At 34.6% G+C, this 23,815-nt stretch overlaps 1 protein-coding gene across 4 annotated transcripts in view; it reads right to left on the minus strand.

Moving 5' to 3' along the window:
* Positions 1-6: 6 nt before the first annotated feature.
* Positions 7-23,815, minus strand: part of LOC149903568 (uncharacterized) — a 202,028-nt gene continuing 178,219 nt past the window's right edge. For all 4 annotated transcript variants that reach the window (XM_090108474.1, XM_090108476.1, XM_090108477.1 and 1 more), the window contains one exon: positions 7-2,478. In XM_090108474.1, the coding sequence (XP_089964600.1) occupies positions 2,230-2,478 (249 nt within the window). In that variant the 3' untranslated portion in view covers positions 7-2,229. The remainder of the gene's footprint in view (positions 2,479-23,815) is intronic.

Here is a 23,815-nt window from a genome sequence, read left to right on the forward strand (position 1 = left end):
AAAATATCAATAAAATCATTGTTTTTATTCTCCTTCACATAAATACTTAAAATGGATCGAACTTAATCCGGAATTAAGATCTACATAGGCTATATAATTAATTATTAATATTAATGTTCACAAGGATTTAAACAGTGACTAAAAAACCTCAATCTTGTCTTCTTATTATGCACATTCAATATCAAAGACAATATGTTTTTACACCGAACAAAAAAGTGTTTCAAAACAAACTAATAATCCATGTTATCATTCAAGTGAGATGTTTTAATATTACTTATAAATGGTCTTACTACAATGCAATTAATTACATAATATACCACGTCAAAATTTAACGACATTAGTCTTTAAATGGTGAACTTTATTAAATATGTATTACTTAAAATGACATAGTAGCAGTGGCATACTATGTATTTAAATGATTGTGTACAAGTCACAGAATGATTAGTCCCATGGATATACATTATACATATAAGAATTACACATTTCTTTAATATAAATAAAAACAATCAAACAGGAAAATTTAACAAAAAAAATGTTATTTTATTTGTCTTTGATATTCGAATTTACATTCTCATTTGACAATCAAAACTTATATACGTACAATTTACATAAGTCACTTGTCCACAGTAAAATTACGTTAAAAAGCAGTAACATTCAAATCTATATAACAATAATTAACTACAAATTCGTCGTAATTAACCTATTTTATAAATGATATTGTTATTGTCCGATTAAAGCGTAGAACCGTAATACTATAACAATGAATAATTAACTTTACTGTAATTTATTTTGGGAAAATATATTTTAGGAAGACCTGGATTAAGGCACAGATATTTGTTTATTAATTTGTATGTATTAGCAGTTAGCACCGTATAAGCTCTTTATAATTTTTCATATTTTACATATAATTAAACAAACTGTAAGAGATGTCGTTTATGCTTGCAGGAGAAAATAGATTATAAGCTACATTAACTTTTGCAGGTTTTTACAACTATTTTGGCAATTAAGGAGATTACCACAGGTAATAAAACATAACTAAACATACTGTTTCCTTCTAAAACTATTAAAACCTGTACGTATTTACAGATATGGTAAAACAACTCGAGAGAATATTGTGCATAGAATTTACACGTACGTATGAACTAATGCCTTCAGCGAAGAGAATGCGATATTGTACCGATTTAGCATTTCATTGCTCAGTATATACGGCAGTAAAGTAGAACTAACAACCCTATCGAATAGACTAAACAATGTAATTTCACATCGATAAATTCACATTCTATCAGCCGACGACTTAAAATGTAACCGCTTGGCGTCTATACACGCGGTATGAAAATAATGAGCTTTACTCAGGTGTGGTACAAATAAATGCTATATATAATGTGATGTAAACATACATCGATAAAACTATATCGCATAATATATACAGATTGTAACGATGACCCTGTGTTCAGTACACGTAGCCTCAATATGAATAACTTTACAAAGGCCCTCTATGTACAAGTGCAATCTACATCTAAAATTATTTCTAACAGGGTCAAATAGCACCGAACTTCATATAATTTTCACATCTGTCGCTTGCGTGCAACACTTCTTTTGTTAAGTAGTTAATTATATTAAATTAGCAATTGACAACACAACTCTTACCAAATATAGCGAAAATATTTGGACGGCAACATTTAACATTATTTACAAACGCTTAGCTAATATTCCTAGGCTTAAGTAGAAACTAAATGCAATAATCTATAAACAGGAAGACTCTAGAAACCGATTGACTAAGTGTCGTTAAGGTACGAAAGCAAACGTTGTCGTTATTGAAAATATGTAGCTGTCAATAGCACGAAACGGATAAAAAAACTATTTTAATAGAAAACTGTGTGAATGAACTCAGTCCAAAATTACATCTTTTCAAGCATTAAGTATCTGTGATGTTCTTGAAATATTCAAAGTAGAAATTGGCCGGGTTTACAATAACAACCGTTTAAGTCTTTAATTTAGAACTACGTAAAAACTCCAACAATAGGCTCTATACAAAACGTTATACGACGTCACTCGGTACGCTTATTGATTGGATGCCACGTAAAATACAAGCACATTGAAAAATATGTTCTAGTATAAAATACATCTATATATTTTACGTGTCAGGCAATCAATAAGGTAAAATACACATACGAATTAAGTACAAAGACCACTTAACCTAAAAGTAGTTCGTTGCCTAAAATGCAATTTTTAACTAGGACTGGTCGTATTACTTCTGGGTTCGGACTTTAAGGCGGCGCCGTTGATTTTGGGTGTGTTGGGTGTGACCGGGGCTGTGAGGAGCATGTTGGCTTGACACTGAGCACAGGGCTCGAGCCTTCGCGCCAACACCGCTCGGAGTTTCAACGCGGGCCCTAACTTCATCTGCAGCATGCCCGTGAGATGGTCCTCGGTTAGTAGCGGCAGGCCCGCTCCGTCGATCCTCTGTTCACGGAAATTCTGTAAATAAACACAAACGTTAAATTTGAGGCTGAATTGTAATTGTTTTAAGTCGTATTTTATGTTCATAGGATGTAATAAAACAACTCAAAGATTTCTGATTATAAAGATTTACTTAATGAGATTTAGAAAAGACCAATTGGAGTAATTTTATCGTTAATATCATTGTGAGGGAATGGTACAATTATTAGTCTGTAAGGTACACTAATTGAAAAATAAAGATATGGACTAAAGTATATAATAGTAATATCCAATATTAAGACGAGAGATCATGTTGAGAAAAGTTTATTGAACTTTATAATTTTTCCGTAAAAAATATAAAATTCACGACCACGTGCTTTAAGAATAAATTAAAAGATAGATAAATTAAGATATTTTATCCACACTAACTTATTTTTTATTATTAAGACATTAATACTTAAACTGTGTAGAGTCTATAACATATTATAAGTGTCGCTTATAATGCTACAGTCAATTAATATTTGATTATTCGTATTATCAACTATTAAGTATGTTTTAATAATGCGACTAAAATGGTATGTCGTCTGTGATCACAGCGGGGGATACATAATATTATCGTAATAAATTAAAAACTTCACTTGGTGTATTTAATTACGTCTGTTTTATTGAGCAGTTGTATTTAATTTACAACTAACTAGATATGGAACAATATTGGTCAATATGAAACGAAATCGAAGATTAATAGATTCTGATCTAGTTTCCCGTCCCGTCTTTGCCTATGCGGATCACGGCGGCATTTTTAGTAAATTCTCTTAAAATTTTCTCAAAATGTTTTTTTTTAAATACTTTTTCTATTAGTTAAGCACTGAAACTTTCACATTTATTATGTAAGAAGGATTAAGTATTTCTTTTTATTATTTTTCTCACAGATAATCGGTATCGTTATGATTTCAATTTTCACCTCAAACATCCGCCGTACAATTAGACACGGGTGACTTGAGGTTATTACTATCATAGGAAATAGTGTTTTTGTTAGACTTTCAGACATAATTTTCGGGGTTTTAATAGACATGATTTATCATTTAAAATTTTCAATATTTTCTATCGAAATTTGTATTTGGTTGCAGTATTTTAATTGATTTGATTTACATCATACAAAACATGAAAATTTCTAAAAGGAATTTGTCTTTAAAAAGTAACTTGATTGTTTAATATTTTTACACTTTAAAATAATTATGAACCAAATTTTATTATCTTAAACGAACCGAACGGAAAACAGCAAACATTACCGTCAGAATAATCCCACTTCACTAAGCAGCAAAAAAACAAATAACGCACGGTTGAGAAGCATTAAAATTCCATACTGTTTACTAGGACGAAAGTGCATCTTTAAGTTCATTAATTATTTACCAAATGCCGTACACTTTTTGCAAGTATCAAGAATGTAAACAAAAAGCGGTATGGTAAAATTTGAGCAACGGGTTATGGGAAGCTGGACCGCGCTAGCGTTCGGCCGGTTCGGCTGCACCTGTGCGTCTCACTGTATAGCGCGGTTAACATACCTTGATATTTGATATTAATTGTTGTTCTCAAAATTACTGCTTCTGTTGCGTAGCGCAATGAATTCCTATTTCTTTAAAGTGAAAGATGACTTTTGGGTTTAAACTTTTATATTAACATATGAGCGAATTAAATGTTTTCAATTGGTAGTAGGGTTATAGTTAAATGAGGTGGCCTAAGATTGCTATTCAAGAGAAAAGCTATACTAATCTCCGTCACCAGTAGCTTTAGGTATATGAATAAAGGCAGCAAATAACTTCAACGAGCGCTCGTTTAAATTTGCCGTCGCGTTTCCAATATTGCACGCTTTTAATAGTCGTGAAATTAAGCATCGTTCGCCGGAAAATTTCAAGCGTCACTAAAAATGTTTTCACGGTAAAACAATATTAGGTATTTGTGTGACAAAACGGGCGCGTCCAATCGGCAGTATCAAGACGATCCGTTCTCGATCTCTCGGGTCGCGGCACCGTCCACCGACCTGTCATCTCGGCGGGAACGGTGACAAAAAGCGAGCCGCCTACGTGACGTCCTGCACCCCGCACTCCGCGCCCCTTCGCCCCGCGCCCCTTCGCCCCGCCAGCTCATCTTCACGCTTGACCACTTTTTATTGCGCGACATTTGCCCGGAGTTCGATCCGTGTCATCCGACGTATACTTCTTTTTTCATATTGCGCCGACGCGGACGCTGCCGCGGCGTTCGATTATTTTTATTTTTTAATTTTATATAGCTGCCAGCCGTCGAGCGGTAAAAAGCGATGGCTTACAAAAAAGGCCTATGAATAATTAAAGTGAGATAGCTGGTAGCTAGCTCATGGGAACGGAATTACTTATCGGCACGACAGGTCGCCGGCGCCCGCCGCCCGCTCTGAAGGACAGGTCAATTTGCTGCACTTATTTTGCTCCTTTCTTGATCGACGTTGATATAGAGACACGAGAATCTAGTGAATTTATTTATAAGGTACGCAATCGCCTTGAGAAATATGTGGCTGACGAATGCCCGCCACTTAGACTTGTTACACGAGGAATGTTCAAGATTCTTTTAAATTGGACTAACTAAAATTACTAACGAGTTACCTCTTCATCTCATATCGCATGTTCATTTCTCAGGATTAATTAATTAAAAATTCAACATTCATCTAAGAATTTGCGAATTAATGTGATACGTAAAAGCGTTACTACTTAGTTATAGGAATTAGTATTTCTTTAACTTTTACTAATAAACTAAACTTAAAAATTTTACATCTCAGAAAACGGCTCTGTGACTTGTTTGAGATTCTAGTGATCTGTGATATATCAAATGATGAAATGTGAAATTCATTTATACTAGCAAAGGATACCTAATGTAAGCTTATTATTAGATGGAGCTTTATTGAAATTACCGTAATATAAGGATTGAATCAAGCAACCTTTACACGAAACACACCTACGGGGCATGCGTTAAAGGAACGCAAGGGTCAGACTGACCCCACCATCCTTCGGACATAGTGGTTTGGGGGCATACTTAATTTAATAGGGGTTAGCTGGAGAATCGGCTCGGGATTTTAAAGTTAGTGCCCCGGGGTCAAAAGTGACCCGCTGTTTCTCGACGCAACGGAATGATACAGGAGAAAATAATTTAATTGGGGTACAAATTGGCAGTTTCAGAGATCCGAGCCATATTATTTGTGGGCAAGTTCAATTATGTGCTGCGTTAGATATTTGTGAAATTGTAATTAGGAGAATGAGTAATTACCTAACCAAGGTTAATATTAACGTTGTCTGATACATATGAATTGAGGTTAATGTACCTGATGTTCTGTTACCATCCCTGTTTAATCAGGCTAGTTCTTTCGAACTTAAAGTTGAACGTATGCCACCTATCATTATTTCTTTTAACAGTAATTTGATGTAAGTGATAAATATTAAATAAATAATTATCTATTCTTATTAAAGAGTCTCACACTGCTTTCCTTGATATAACTGGGTTATCATAAATTCAAAAAGTCAATGAGGGTGTATTTAAACAAAGAGACATTTACGATTGTAGTAGGTACCATTATCAAATATAAGACTGGACAATGAAGTCGACATTAGTAGTCGTTTGATTCAAAGTAAATTATCTTAATACTATTATAAAGGCGAAAGTTTGTATGGATGTATGGATGTATGGATGTATGGATGTTTGTTACTCTTTCACGTAAAAACTACTGAACCGATTACAATGAAATTTAGCACACATATAGAGGGTAACTTGGATTAACACATAGGATAGGTTTTATCCCGGAAATCCCACGGGAACGGGAACTATGCGGGTTTTCCTTTGAAAACGCGGGCGAAGCCGCGGGCGGAAATCTAGTATGTATATGAATGAGCCCTAGCACAAAGTGGGACGAATATATTATAAGAGATAACATATGCAGTGAGATGTTAAATGTAACATGCGATGGTAAACATACAGCATGTAATATCAAAATCGTGTCTAAGCTCTAACCTGCATTCTCCGTACCAATAAAGAAACGGATGCTACTAAAAATTATGTTTAAACACTGCGTTTACGTAAGCAATTTATACATCATGCCATGAATTTGTCCCGTGCACCGCCCGTGGCCGTGGATCGTTTAAATTGCGTCCGTGAAGCCACGGCAGCGAACAGGTTGTGGTGCAAAAAAGGTTAAAGTATATTCCTTGGGGGTCGGAGGGGTTAGGGGGGGCTAATGAAGGGGCGGCGGCGCCCGCGGCAGCTACCGCGCAAATTGATGCTTGCGCCCTCTGTGGAACCTTTGCTCTCGGCTAGTGATGCGCTTGTCGATAAATTATGACTAGCCGCGCTCGTTTATCGTGGCAGGTGCAATCGGTAGGCGTTCTCGTGTACCGGTTATTCGATGTTTACTGTGCTTGCGTTGGTGTTGTTTTAACTTCGCTTTGGGTAATTTCAGACTCGTATTGGAGAAACGAGCGTGCTGTAATTTCTTGCATGTGCAATTATTTAATTTAAATTGATAAGTTCTAATGTTTTGTGGACATGAAAAATGAACACAAAGGTAAAATTTTGTTCATAAAGTTCAGACGTTCAGACAAATAATTGCCCAAGATATGAAGGGCAATACCCAAGTAAGGATAAAAATAACAATTAAAAGTCTATTGTAGGAATAATATCATATTATATTGTACTGTTTAAAAATAAAGATAAACTGTACACGCATATCGACAAATGATCGCTGATCGCATCACTACTCTAACGCACTTTACTACAAAGATTGCAATTAAGCTCAAAGCATCTCTGGCTCGCCCTACACGCCGCGGCCGAGCTGACGGTTAGCGGCTGTTCTCTTTCCGTAATTATAATCTCCACGTTTATAACCCAAGGGTCATGGGACGGCGTTGGTTTTTTATCAATTGTCGTTTTGTTTTACTTACGCTTTCTAACATTTACTGACTCCATTAAGTTTCTTGTGCCTTAATTATATTCTTCAATGATTAAAGTTTATACGCCCGAGGAAAATTGCCCATTGCAACGATTAGTGTGAAAGAATCCGCTGAATCATGGTGAATGAAGAAAGTTTCTATTGATATTGCATTACTGGTCGATAATCAAAGCATTAAAACAAAAGTACGAATATGGAATACATACTATAATTACGGGTAGATAGCATCTGCATTAATATAATACCACTACTTTAAAATTACTCGCAAATCGACAAGATATATGGTTATGGCAGTATATTTATTAAGTATCAATTGGTTCTCGGTTATAACAAAGCCACATAAATTGCTGTTATGAAATTCACGGCGTCCGAACTAGCCATGAGGTCATACATAAGCGTCGCACATCTGTTTGGGCGCGAACGATATATTATCTCATTCATTTTGCTATTAAAATAGAAAGCTTATCAACGCGGGCATCGAGAGGCCGCAAAAAGCTCTAACATAATTGGAAAATGACCTGATCATAGTTAGTGGGTGTGGCGTGTGCACGCAGCGAGTGCCTGCGATAGACTGCTGAAAATGCAGGTGAGCGACAAAGATGGCAAAAGCGCACGCGCAGGTGGGCGGGGCTTAATGCGCCGAACGATAACGAATGTGTACGATCTCCGTCGACACGAAAACGCCCAGTCTAAGGTTGCGCGCATAAACTGAGTTGACCTCCAACTTTTCATCGTTGTGCTCTCGTTTCTTGCTCATCGATAGGTCAAGTTATGCTGGCCTCCGCGGAGAACAATGCCTGATAGAATGTAACTATTATACGAGAGACATGTGCTTTAAAATGGAAGGTGTTTCGAGAACGTAGGGATTGCGATATCTGCGCAGATAGTTCTTATTGTTTGTAATCGCTACTGATTTCTTAGCTTTCTTAGTAAATACACGTTGTAAGATATATAATTATCATGCTCTATTATTACCTTCTGTGCACTTTCCTTTCATTTCGCTATAGTTTATAAAGTTATAGGGAAAACGGAAATTTTTGAAGATGGGTTTTCGAATTTTCTTGAAATTATAAGCGTGAAATTTTGTATTCTTGCCTTCACCATGGAGGATACTCGTTACTTTTTTAAGTAATAAATCCATAGTTTTTGTCTTCAAAAACATCGAATGAAAAACCTGCACAATTAATATGCCATGACCTACATACTTTTTGTTACTACAGTTTCCTTTGCGTGTAGGTACATACATCTAAAAGTTGATAACGCTACAAATAAACACGCATAAAATAAATAAACAATTCGCGAACCGCTTCAGTCCATTCGTTATCAGTTATCACACAAGTTTACAATCCTATAATTTAACCGTTTCAATAGAAACTGGTCGTATCCCCCTTTATTTGTTATAAACGTCCCGCATTAATTGATTTCGCTGCGTTTAAATTAAACCCGAGGTTACCGAGGGTTATATATTGCCTGTGTTTAATTGCGGCGTAGAGACGGGCCCATTTCATACTTCCTACATCGGTGGCTTGTTTATGAAAAAACTATTTTATTGGCAACCAGTTCTTGCTTTAGCGTTCAAGATTGGAAGGGTTTGTTATAGGTATGGTTAGGCTTTATATGGACAGCTAGGTCTTTAAATTTGCGTGCACAAAGAAACTAATCAACAGTTTTCGTGATGAAATGCATTTAGGTTGATAGATTATTTTTGTTTTGTAGATAACCTGAAATTGTAATATGTTATGTATTTATGTAATGCTGTGACAAATAAATATGTTTTATGACTGTATGCGCCTGAGTTAATTTAGGCAAATGATTTAAAATGTAATTTCTAGATCTTTTTCTAAAGGAAGTGTAAATTTAATAGATATCAATAGGAAATAGTTTTGAAATATCTAACTTATCTTTAGTAGAATATGTAATTAAACAATAAAATTGGCTTATTGTAAATAGAAGTTGGATAAGAAGCTAAAAAATATCTACGTTCAGCAAAGTCATGATATTTCTAAATAAGGTGCGGCGTGCTCCAAAACAATCTAGTATCATCGACTCGATTCTAGATGCAATCAAGGCTCGTGCCACTTCACTTTTAGTGATGTACTCTTATCGATAAGTATTATTTTTGTTTGTTGTTTAGAATATTGAGATGATGTTCGTATAGCGAGCAACGTTGCTAAAACACCAACCCATTAAGTACCCAAATAACGAAAGAGAGCTTCTAATTATAGCTCTACTTTCAGTAAGCCTTCTTTTATATTTCATTAATTAATATGAAAGTCCATCTACGTAGTTGATTGTAGATAAACATAGACAAATTATCCAATAAAATTTTCAACAAAGCCAAATAATAAATCACATAACATCGTATGTGTCGACGTCAAACGATAAATCTATCGATATCGACATCCAGCACTATCGGCCGCGAGGTGGTCGCGTGCCGCTCGCCCTCTCGCGGAGGAAAGTGCAACACTTGATACTCACGAACGATTGTTATCATGATTTAAACATTTCTCTAGTTGCTACACTCCAATCACACTTTGTCACTTTTAGCATTTGAGTTGGTGCAGTTAAGGCCAATTGTTAGCTTTCATGTTGTCTATTGTGATAAAATTACCAGTCAGTTTTGATAGGAGAACGGCACTCGCTGGCGGTACGATCGCAAATAATTATAACAATTACTGTTCGGACTTCAGGCATAGTCACGTAAAGTGATTGTTACGGTTGCTTGCAGTATACATATTTCTAGTTTCATTTATTATGGTCGCTTGAAAGTTGACATTGAAAATTATACTTTTCCTAATACATATAGACTGGGGTAGAAGCCTTTGAAAATAATGAAAAGATAAAAAAAATCGCAGTCGGATGAAACCCATTAGAAAAGGAGGGGAATATGATAAAAATGTAAGGAAAAATAAATTACGGTCAATCCGAGTTCGGGAAGCGGGAGGGGGGAGCTTTTAAGAGAAAAAAATGGTTTCTCTCGATTTCCGACAAAACTACAAGTCCTATAGAAAAAAGTTCAATGGCAAAGTTGTAGGTAATTAAAAGTTCTACAACTTTTGTATTCACAATTTTTTCACATAACCTAAAAATTTAGGTGAAAACTTCAAAAAACCAAGTTTTTGGTCTTTTATTTCTATCTACTTCAAAATTTATTTTTTTTCTACGAAATTTGGTGGAAACTTACTTTATTATGTCCCAAATCCACTGTAATTTATTTGATTGAAAATATTTATTTTTTCGCCTTATTTTGAATTAATACCAAAAAAACAACCTAATTTTCAATCGAAAAGTCACCCGTCAAAATATCAGCTTTTTTCAAAAACTTGGGGTGCCTTTTATTCATTGAAATCTCTGCTTTCATATGGTGTAAAAAAAAATAAACACCACCATAGTAAATGTTCTCAGAAAATGCATACAAACAGTGTGATAATGAGCTTTTACTAAATCAGGCACACTTCTTGAACTCTATATCTTCTCTTGTATCGGCTTTTTGGTAATATTTCAAAAGAAAAATAATTCTCTGTTCTAAGTTTAATATTTTACAGCATATTCAAAAGCAAAATGATGTCGATAAAAACATTTCAGGTAGTTCGAGAAGTGTGCCTGATTTAGTAAAAGCTAATTTTCAGACTGTTTGTATGCATTTCCTGAGAACATTTACTATGGTGGTGTTTATTTTTTTTACACCATATGAAAGTAGAGATTTCAATGAATAAAAGGCACCCCAAGTTTTTGAAAAAAGCTGACATTTTGACGGGTGACTTTTCGATTGAAAATTAGGTTGTTTTTTTGGTATTCATTCAAAATAAGGCGAAAAAATAAATATTTTCAATCAAATAAATTACAGTGTATTTGGGACATAATAAAGTAAGTTTCCACCAAATTTCGTAGAAAAAAAATAAATTTAAAGTAGATAGAAATAAAAGACCAAAAACTTGGTTTTTTGAATTTTTCACCTAAATTTTTAGGTTATGTGAAAAAATTGTGAATACAAAAGTTGTAGAACTTTTAATTACCTACAACTTTGCCATTGGACTTTTTTCTATAGGACTTGTACTTTTGTCGGAAATCGAGAGAAACCATTTTTTTCTCTTAAAAGCTCCCCCCTCCCACTTCCCGAACTTGGATTGACCGTAATTTATTTTTCCTTACATTTTTATCATATTCCCCTCCTTTTCTAATGGGTTTCATCCGACTGCGATTTTTTTTTGTTTCAAAAATTATCTACTCTAGTCTAATATTATATACGTTACTTCAAAATTTTTTACTACGCCTAACGCCCACTCTATCTCTTTAGCAATTAAAGTATTTTTATATCCACATATCTCATATTTCTATTCGATAATAAAGAATCCACAATATAAACGTTAAAACGCAAACCGGCAGAGAAAGCCCGCCTACAAACCGACGCAGATTTAATTATCGCAGCGGAATAATCTCAACTAAATGAAGCAAGGATCCAGTAATTTAGCTAAACGCATATACGTTGTACGCAAGGCTTATTTACAAGGGCTTTCAGTGTAGCCGGTGTTGCAAGCCGAAGGATCCGATATTGCCATTAGCGGCAGATTGTAACAGGGGTAGAACACGGTGGTGTTGCATTATGTAACAGAGTTTACCAATTATATAACCGGTTGTGTAAGTATCCTTGCTAGGAAATGGGATTGCGTCCGTGTACGCGTCTACACCGTGCGGCTGAAGTGCGTGGAAAAATATGCTCGACTTATTTCTAGTTAATTTTATACTGCATAAAGAATATGATTACGTATTGTGTTGCAAATGGAGTATTTGTTTCAATCCTAAAATATAGGAGCTAACTTACAGACTTTAGTATGTGTTCATATTCGTTAAAGTAAATGAATATTTTGATGATTCAATCAACACCGAACCAATCTATATAGAGTACATTATTCGCATCAATCGACTACTGAAAACTTCCTTTATATGACTAAATAGTATCAAATAACTATTAAAACAGTCGATTGTGATATCAATATTGCAAAAGTGAGTCGTAAATCACCACACGACTATTAAACGCACACAGTTCATGAATACAATAGTTTGTAAACCAGCGCAAAGGCTCAAAGCATTTCTATAAACGGCGCGCATCGCCGAGCCATCGACGTTAAACTTATTTGTAGACGTTGATAAGCTGTTTATCTTTATTAAGACTATACTCGACTAAGTTCAACAATAAATTAGCTACCAGCAGAGATTGCCGCCGCTCTGTTTCGCTTATACTCCGTCGCTAATGGACACAATGTAGATTGTGCGTTCGTTCTTTACGAGATTGTTAAATAGAACCGAAATATCGGGAACTGGGAGTGATACGGGATGATATCTATTTACCTAGTTAGATCTTCAGGAAATACGCATACTTTATTGCAAAGTTTGCCAGATTCATGTAACATGAATTATGAACAGTAGATATATAATTAAGGAATACAAGAAGAATGATTTCGTTAAGACTTTAGTTATCAATGAAACATAAATTATGTACTACTACTATCTACTCGTATTTTTCATAATAAAACAAAATAATTTGGAAAATCCAAAAGTGCACGCCTCATAATTTTTTTTTAATAAATATTTATTAATTATTATTTTTGTTTATTTAATAACAATTAAACCACATCGAATCAGACCCTGAAAAATGAAAGGGTTCTATTCCTGAGCATACTCAAGCGTAAGAGAAAAAAAAAGACTCGATTAGTAAAGTATTTCGGTCGCTATCGTGTTAACAAGAAAAAGGATCCGCACATACAGACACACGGACGTCCAAGACAGAACTTTATTAAACTGTTTTTTAACTAGTTTAAATAACAAAAATGACATCAAAAATACCATGAACGTTAAAAATAGTGTTTTTTCTTAATATGTGTGTGTATGTATTATCTTACAAGTGCAATGTATGATACATAAAGACATTTTAAGTTTGAAAAATCAGATGTTTTGCGCGAAGTGACAGTAGTACCCACCTCAACGCTTCGCTTATGAGGCGTGCAATTTAATTGAAATCTTTAGACGAAACATGTCCTAGTTTTACCATTTCAAATGAGATCCCAAAATCTTTCAAGAGCAATCTTCGCATCGATAACGCGAAAAACAATTCCCACAATATTACGCAATACGTTTTCGATACTCTAAACTTTAGATAGCTAAAAGCTGGATTGTTATTAGCGAACCGGGCCGCTTTCAGCCGATAACCGGTGTGCTTGTGTTCCCGGTCCTTATAAGGCGGGCTACGCGGATACAAGGTTACTGTGACCATCCATATCGATGTCTGATGTATAGAAATATGATTGTCCATGTGTACATACTCTTGGGTCATGTGACGTTTACGAAAACAAAAAAATATTTCAATAAAAATTGAGGTAAGTACATGAAGGTGTGTGTGTAATTATAGCCAACCTAAATAAAGGTAATTTTAATTCAAACAATAACAGACAAAATGTAATTAAGGCAGTATGTAGGAAGAAATGTATTGAAATATTGTCAACAATGATATAATGAATCAGAATAATACCAAATTTTATTAAAATATCTCAAACATATTCCTACGCCAACATTCGAATAACTCGAGCGATATTCACCCTACAACCTCCGCGTATCACATCGCATCGGGACTACGACAAGATATCTCGAATGTGTGTTCGTTTGTTTGTTTAACATACACTGAATATGCATGAGGCTGAATTATCTAAACCCTTGTCTCACGCGGTATTGCTGTCGGTAATGTATGTTACATTATATTATGACATCGCACTCATTGTTTTAACTACCATGTAAGTACAAGCAGTCCATTTTATTTACGATCGCCTCTTCGCAATACAGCGCTTTGATAGCAATGATATAATTGTTGCACCGCGATACACATTTCTTATTGATATTTATGGATTGTTCATTAGTATGCATTTAGAATTTATGTATATTTGGTGTTTCAAGAGTGATAAAGTCTGTTTAAATTTTGACTCTGCGTTTTACTACAGATTTAATTTAGAGCCATGTCAACTTTATCTACTTTAGTGTGACATTTACGAGTTTTGCCATGTTTTAAAGAAAATTTAAATATTATTTCTTATCCTGATTTCTTATCACAGTTCATGCGAAACATTCATATTTATTCACATATAACCGTATCTTATTTAAATATCTATATTCTAAATATGTCACACTAAAAAACATTATAAATAATTCAATATATTTTTCGTTACCGCCTTTATTAGATACAACCCAATTTAACAATCAATACAATGCCGATAAACAACACAGCTTTCCCGATTACGCCTTGAACTCAATCATCAAGTCGCTCCGATTGTTTCGACTTATTACAAATGCCCTTGTAAGGACGGCTCAAATCGAGTCGGTCCACCCACCGAGTCGACTCGAATCGATACTATCAGCCGCCGGTAACCCGGACGGTAAATGAGGTGCATTCGGTCAATATCGATTCTAGGACATCGATAATTGTATCGTCTCACAATTTCAAAACGGTCCGATTGTTCGTGTCGATAGGCCAACGTGAAAGGTTGGTACAACAATGGGATTTATTTATTTTCGGGTCCATGTACGCGGGCTACTAACTGCGATACTGTTACGGGTTTCAATCAATGCTCGAGTATTTTTAAGTTTGGACAATGTATAGATGACTTCTTTGCAGCAGTGTTCTTTGTAGCAACAAAATTGTGCTTATACCTACATGTTTATGTAGGAAACACAAACACAGAAGGCTGTATTCAATTTAAACAGCGTTCAATCAACAAGCGATTCAAATCACAGCACATCACAACAACGAAGACTACATCTTTTAGAATTAAACATAACAAAAAAATATAGTCATTAGGCACAAAACACCGAATTAGGGTTCCATGTCCAGCATCCGGCCGGTAAACACCGGGCCGATCTCACTTTAATTATATTGTAACATCGATACGAGGTCGTGAGGTTAGAGCAAACGTATCTTATCTCCATCTCTATACGCTATCGGCTGCCGCTTCATGAATGGCGTCTTACGAATAGAATTCTTTTTCCGTGCCGCCGCGGTAAGTGGGTAGATAGGTACGTTCGCGATGATTTGTTGGTTATGGTCGAATATTTTTCTGGTGAGGTAATGGAAGTGTTTTGAAATAAATAAAAAATATTTTTATTTTAAATTACAATCTTAAATTACAGACTTTCATTGCAAATATACATGAGCGCAATACTAGGAAATCTAAAACGAATTAAAAATAATTTTATAAAAAATAATTATGTTTCATGTTTGTATTCTGAAAAGTGATTATTTATTGTTATGAAAACTTACGTATAATATTTCAAGGTAGAGTATCAAATAAATGCCTTCAAACATTAACCGCTCCGAAGGCTATCCGTACGCATGACATGGCCGTAATGTCAAAACAATGATCGAAGACATGTTTGCCTTACAGGTTCCTTAACCCACACGAAACCACAAAATTCCCTCGGCAAACAGAATGTAACGTGAGCGGGGTCAGAACCAATACGCTATACATTGCTTTTTACGTCGGAGATATAACTCATAAATTTGTTATATAAGAAGCAATGGAATACACAGTAATTTTCGATAGTCGACAATCTGCGGTCAATGCGACCGAGGCACAAGAATTACTGCGGTTTCGCGCGCACCTGTCACGCTTTACGCACGAACATGCGCGCCGTAGATAATAAAATTTTATAACATGCATCTAAATTATTAACAGTAACGGATAATTACAGTGCAATGATTTCCTTTTATTGCGAAAACTGGCTGACTCTCTCTGGCGAAACTACACTTTAGGTACATTTAAGTAAACGAGGATGTAAGAAAATAAAAATGAGGAGTTCATTTCAATAATACTAGTTAGGAAAAGCATCACACATCATTCGTGATATTGAACAAATATTTCCTACATCTATTATTAGATAACGTATAACCATTAAAAATGTCTCATAAGGGCGTTTGTCCACTACAAGGAATTTTACGGTCCGGCATTCCGATTTTTTACGGTCCGGTATGGCACGCCATTGATCTATATACTAGCTTGTGCACTATACGTAATTTTACTGTCCGACATTTTACTTTTCCCTATTCCGGATGGTTTTTTGTGTCTATGAGTCGCTGTAGGTATAATTGTTTTCGAATGCCCACTTACTTGGATTTTACTGTTTTTACTGCATATGCCAATTGAAAGCAAGCTCTTGTTTTACTTTCTTTTAGTTGGCAATGAGATTTGAGAAGTCGGTATTTTTTTTTTATATACATTGACCAAGCATTAACCTATAATTATTATCTAAGTAAGTGTTGGTAAGTTAAAGTTCAAGTGGGAATAGCTTTAGCTCCTCGTCACCGATTAAAATAAATAAGTGAAACACGCATTTTAAATCTCTTACGGAACTTTACTTTTTATTATAACGAAGTAATATAATATTTCACCTTCTATATTTTTAATCGTTTCTTGTAAAATGCAAAAACAATCATTTATGATAGCATTATACCGCCAAACTTCCTTGAACTGTACCGCACTGATCCGAGTAAAGACGGACAGGTGCACAAGCAATTCATCGGTTTTTTCATGCCACACCGGACCGTAAAAAATCGGAATGCCGGACAGTAAAATTCCTTGTAGTGCACAAGCGCCCTTAGAACAAACTTTCGATAGCGTAGGAGTAAAATTGGTATTTGGCACTGACATTTCAAACGCCAAATGCGTAGAGGGCCGAGTTGGTCGCTCGTTAAAAAAAAAACGTGCTCCACCTTTGATTGTAAGTAATGTGTATCATTACAGGTTAAATAGCGTTATTTCATGTACGTGGGTGCGGTGTCGCCATGTGTACACTGTAGGTACGCTGCAGACATGATGCTGCCAGCGCTTTCCACTTGTGACGACATAATTGTATCACGGCTAATCATTGTGTTGCCACACACGTAAATGTAAACAAGATGCTGGCCTGAAAAGGAGTATATTATGTAGTCGACATAATAGTATTGTTCGTTTTATTAGAATATTCCGGTTCAGTTATGTAATGAACAATTACCGTCCGATTCTATAGTACCTACCTAGTCCAATTGATTGATACGATAATTACTAATGATGGTGTTATTTACATACAATATTATTCACAACCCAGCAATGTCTCTAATGATTTAAATAATGAAATCAGATAGTTACCAAAAATCCAGTTACAGAAAGCCTTCAGAAAGCCAGTTTAAAGACATATGACAATTGATACAATAATTTTTCCCGGCAATTTAGCTGCCAAACGATTACATAAAAAAACGTTGTGTGACTAATAGACCGGGAGATACTGACACAAAATTTCGAGTCATTTGTAACAGGATGGCGGTTCTACAGGGGTCTTAGTACGCAATGACAAAAAGAAAAACGATGGCGTGAACGCTGGTACCGGCGGCTTAGTCGCGTGGGCGTTAGTCGAACTCGTCGGAAAATAGCGAAAGTCAAACGATTTGTAACAGTATGGCACTTATTTTTCCTGTAAGTTTGAGGATCAACAAATATAAATACAAAATTTCAAAGATCTAAGTGTTGGAAATCCTCACTTATATAAATTAATAATAAATTAAGTTTTCAAGTATAACAGCACTTTTTCCCCCTACTAGAAGTATGGCAAATATAATAATGGTCACATTTTATCAAATACTCTCCAAAAATCCAAATGCAATACTGGTACAAAAAGTTTGGCGAAATAAAAATTTATTGCAGATTTTCGGCGGTATGGCGACCATTTGGAATCGTCCGAAAAGTATGGCATGGCGATTTTCGTAAATGGCTGCACGACGATAGTTACCTGTGCAAAAGTTAGCCTGGTACAAATGGTTGAATGATTGTTTTATTTAAATCAACACATTCGCGTCGGTATGGCGGGCTGTAAGTCACACCGGAAAAGTATGGCATGACACTACCGCCTACTACTTTTTTATGGGCTATCGGTAAATTCTAAAATTTTTGTGTTACAAATCGTTTGACTTTCGCTATTTTTCCGACGAGTTCGACAAACGCCCACGCGACTAAGACACCGGTACCAGCGTTCACACCATCATTTTTCTTTTTGTCATTGCGTACTAAGACCCCTGTAGAACCGCCATCCTTGTTACAAATGACTCGAAATTTTGTGTCAGTATCTCCCGGTCTATAATGAGTTCATAAAGATATATTACTTCATACCTTTGATTAGTAACAGCATTATTTATTACTGTTAATTTGTACAAACAAAAAAACGAGATTCCAAATTGCCCATTGACAGCTTTACTTCCGTCCAAATTACGTGCCGTCAAGAACAAACGCTCCAAATTGACATTTAGCCAAAATGACCTTTCATCCATTTAGTGAGTTCGCCTCCTACAATGGTTTATTATTCAACATATCAGTGGTTCGGCCTACGCTCGCCCACGCGCACCTACCAGACAAACTAGATCTTGGCATATTTATTTATAATACCTTCGGTGTAATAATGTTGCATGCTTTTTTGTCATTGATCGGGTTTCAAGTACATTAACGTTATCGCCAATATTGACGACTGCGGAACGTATCTGTTTCCAAAAATATAGATCAGACTAATTTCAACAGAATAAATTAACGACATTTCTAGTATTCAATAGTTTTTGGCTTTCGTTTTAGGTTAATCGCATGATTAAAGGAACAAATTTGAAACTAAACTCTAAATCTTCTCAATTCGGCAGCCTAGATTCGCAGAACAAAAATGCCTTCGCCACATTTTTTGTTAGAATCCATTACAGCAAAAAAGCAAATGCGCCGTTGCCATCCGTCAAAACGAAAGCAAAGAAAGAGTGACATAGATAATACAAAACAATCCACTCTCGCGTCGGAAATTATTATTATTATTTAATGACGGCACGCGGCAATGTTTGATAATATAATGGCTTTATTTGTATCACAAGGCGTAAATTACCTTTGGAATTGTCGTCTTGTAATGAGCGACAATAAGGCAATGCGTCCACTACGTAACATTTATTTCTCAACGTTGAATTATGTAGGAGCTGAAGTGTCAATGGAATCCAGACTTGATATGAGTAAGCAAATATGGCTAAGAGAGTAATTATTTACACCTTCAGAATAAATTGTTTAGAACATTCCAATGTTTCCCTTTAGTCTGTAAATGTATTAATCTGATCGGTTATAATTTCTGAATTTATTTGTTTATGGCTCCACATAAACATTAGCGTAAATATTGTTTACAGTTATGCGAAAAATACCGCTATTTTTTTTCTGTGAATGAGTTTGTGGCTAAATGACTCACTCATCCATCGTATATATTAGGACATCTGACCTTTATTTAAATAATTTATTTTGATATTTTAACCTTTACAGAACTGGGAACAAATTCTATAACCAAAAATGGAAGCAGTCATTTGATCGTTGCCCGCCATTTACATAATAAAAATTTATTGTTCTTAGAAAAGTCATATTTCCGGAGATTGATATTTTTCTTGTTTTCAAGGATTATCCTCCTTGATATTTTCATGAATAATCGGAAAAATATTAAATATTGAATAAATAGTTATTGGATTAAAATCGAATTTTATGGTTAGGTATAATATTAAATTTACGTTTATAATATATCTACTTCAATAAAATATAAATTGATCATTTAAAAGGAGATATAGATAACTACCAAACTGTATCAACAATTTTATGTTTACATATATTATGATAATTTAGTGCATATACTCGAGAGTCGAGACATTGATATAGCTCTTATAATATTCCTGCTACAGAATTATCGATCACATTAGCATCTTCAATCAATAAATAAGTAGGAATGATACGCCGGGGGGTGAGAGTGCTCATCGTATTAACATGTACCTACTACATAGCATGAAGCGATACCTTTAATATCAATATTAAATTATACAAACCGATTTAAATTATTGCGGAGCATTCTATCTTACTTGTAACCCGAGATGAAGAAATTAATTTCATTACAGGATACTTGTTTCGACGTGAAGTGTGCCGCGTGGTATCGATTTAGGTACATCGAATCTAGACTTCTGCATGCAATGACGCAATAAACTATATCATAACTCTAGTTACTAGTAGCATTTACTTTGGACGCAATGATAAAATCAGATTATATGCGGATATATTTTTAAAGGTTACCTGTGGGTGCCTGACTGCCTGCTAACGAAGAACATTAAATATTTTATTGCTTGATAATTATCGCAAATCTGTGGAAAAAAGTCAGTTTGTCCTTTTAAAATTTTTATAGTGTTAAAAGTTCGGGTAGTTGATAATCTGGATCTTAAATAATGGCTGGCGTTATTTGCGATAACATCTGTCTTTAAATACTTAACAATAACATTAACCACTGCTGCAATGCTGTTTACTACACAATACAATTGTGTTTAGATCAACGGATATATAACTAAAAACAACACTACACAATATTCCTGATCAGAGTGGTAGGAAATCATGACGAGCGAGATTCATATTGAATATCAATAATTTTGAATTTATAAGTAGTGGAGTATCAAATGCTTCTCAATTCTCATTAATTGTTAATTATTTTGAGATCAACACATGCATGACATTAACACAGCCATAAACCTACTGTGTAAATACTTAAATAATAATTATCAATTTGGCATCACCATTCTTCGATAATAGAAATAATACTTTGATGTAAAGCAATATAAAAGTCAAACTTTGATGTTACTTCGACCATTCGACGTTTAATTTCGCACTCAAATCTACCGCTATATTTCATTGATATTAACAGAGATACAGCAAAATCAGTTTTACAATTTACACCGCGGCAGCGCGAACGATCTTAGGTCTTTGTCGTACTAGCAGATGATGATAAATACCCGACTTTCAATCAAATAATATTTTTTTTTATATAATTACAACATATTCGCCTTTCAGTTCGCTAAAGATCTTGGGAAGTTAGTAACTTAGATTAGAATGTTAAATTTTTGATATATTCACTGGTGGTGCCATAATAATAACCTCTGTATTTGTATGGAGTGTTGTTTATTGTCACCAATCTTTCTGCATTATCTGTTTCAAGTAAATAATGAGATATGTATATTAATTCTATGTTAAACAATTCTCGGTGATAAGTATTTGACGCGTTCTTCGCTCTAGCTTCGATACAGCGATCGCAGTCTCTCGTTTTTATGGCGCAAAATAGTCGATTGTCGATCGCATAATAATTGTAGGTGGGACTTGAGCCTTAGCTGGCAATAAAACATGCCGTTATAGGTTGTAGAGGTGTACGTTTATTGGGGCCTAATCTGAGATCGGCGCGTGCCCGCCCGCCGGCAGTGCCACAATACAAACAAACATACTAAACCTACTTGAGATTCGCTCTTGAAATACAAAAATTGTCGAGATGCGTATTACATTCAGGTGTTTCGTAAGTAGACAGAATATTACAATTTTTGTTAACAAAATGTGTTCACTTTCAGTGTTAATTAACAATTACAATTATAATTAACCATAGGTATAAGAAAATGAATGTATTTAATTTTACTTGCTCGAATAAGACGTTTTATTTATCACTTGGCCTTTGATCTAAACAAATTTCAGCCACAATGTTGTTGAGGTTAAATAGAGAATTACACGAATAAATAATCAATTTATATATTTACTATTTGTATCTTTTTTATAAATTTTAAGTATCATTAACAATTTTGAAGATGAAATTTTATTATTTATTTCTTTCTCACACGAGAAAAAACAATTTTCTAGGTAACGCAGAAGTTACATAACGAGTTTTTGTTGCACTTACCAAGTTCCCAAAAAATTACAATCTTGATTTGAGCCTACCTAGTCGTAAATGACATTAAGATTACGCTTTGCTACTGCGCATAAAACGAAAGACCGAAGCATTTATTTTTTAAGTTTCTAAATAATTTTAGCAAAATTCTTAAAATGGCAACTGTACCTAATATTTTTATTTAAAGGAAGACGAACAATTTCTACAGGTTCCTTATTGCCGTAGTAGTAATTAATTAATTATATTACATGTTTAATAGTTAATAAAGAGTTCTAAATCGAATATGTATAATATTGATTCCAGACTGACTATCTCGATAAAAGTTACTATAAAAAAAAAAAAAAAACTAATACGGGAATGATTCTAAAGGGAATATGTTACTAGCGCCAGAGGATCAATACGATTTTTACTGTACTCAATAATTGTTAAAATATCATAATTAGTTAGTTAGCTCATTGCTCACACAAATTCACGGGTGAAAATCATAAGTCATAACCCTACTTTCCGCATAGTCGTGGTCAAAGCTACAATGCTTGTCAATTAGTAAACAACGGCTCAATTTACAGCAGATAATTCTCAATCAATAGCCGAACAAGTTATCGCAGAATGCAAATAGCACAATAGACTAAAGGCAAATCTGGCCTTTCACCGTGGACCATAGCAATAAAGGGCCATAACTCAATAAACATCACAACCATGGAAACGTTCTAAATGACTGTCATTGGGCCCGCGCTCGGTAATCTGAGAAGCGAACCAGAAATATATTTTATAAATAAATTGAATTGTAGCGATAAGCTTGGTGGGTGGTATCGGTGGGCATTGCTTTTGATTGTTGTAAAATGACTTTCCTTTGTACAATGAGTTTCATTTCCTCGTCTAAATGCGCGGGAATAAAAAGAGACTTATATTTTTAATTTATATAGGCTTAATAAACAGTTATGTTTACTACCTATTTTGTATAAGCTTTTATTTTTATCTGAGTTTAATTATTGTTTTAGTGTAATAATTTGGATGCTACTTCAGAGAAAAAATCAAGTTTTACAATGTTATTGCCGCCCACAGTGATTTAAAATCACTCATAGGATTAGAAAATAATATATTACATTGGATATCAAAGAGAACGTATTATAGTTATTATTATAAAATTATAATGAGCCATATATTTAAAGTTTCTTGAAGCAGAACTAATTCGCACCCATGGATTTAACTCAAAGTATTTTACAATGTCTCCAAACGGCTTCTTAATAAATTCCATTTTACGATTATATATTATTACCTGCGTATCATAAATCTCTAAAAGTATAAACTTTAGATGCAAATTGATTAAATCTCATTAACGTTATCGGACATGATCATCGTGGACTATAATAATCGTGAGCAGGCGTGGGTGTATAAATAGCCTAAGATTATTTTAACAATTTGTTTCTAACGATAGAACGGAGACAGCGGGTTAATAATAATTAAGCTTCGAGATGTGCTACGTAACGAGAACAGAATCCGAATGAAACATCGAAATAACTGCTTGTGTAACTGTAGATGCAAATTCTACCGCTACCATAATTTATCGCACTCGATATATTGTCGCCGATATTTCGCAAGCGACTTATGAAAGCTCTATTATATACGTGCATTTATAAAACCAGTGTTACATATGCATTA

The sequence above is a fragment of the Colias eurytheme genome, chromosome 13 (genome assembly GCF_061535395.1).
Source record: "Colias eurytheme isolate Ceu_HAF_F1 chromosome 13, ilColEury1 Martin Lab GWU primary, whole genome shotgun sequence".
NCBI lineage: Eukaryota > Metazoa > Arthropoda > Insecta > Lepidoptera > Pieridae > Colias > Colias eurytheme.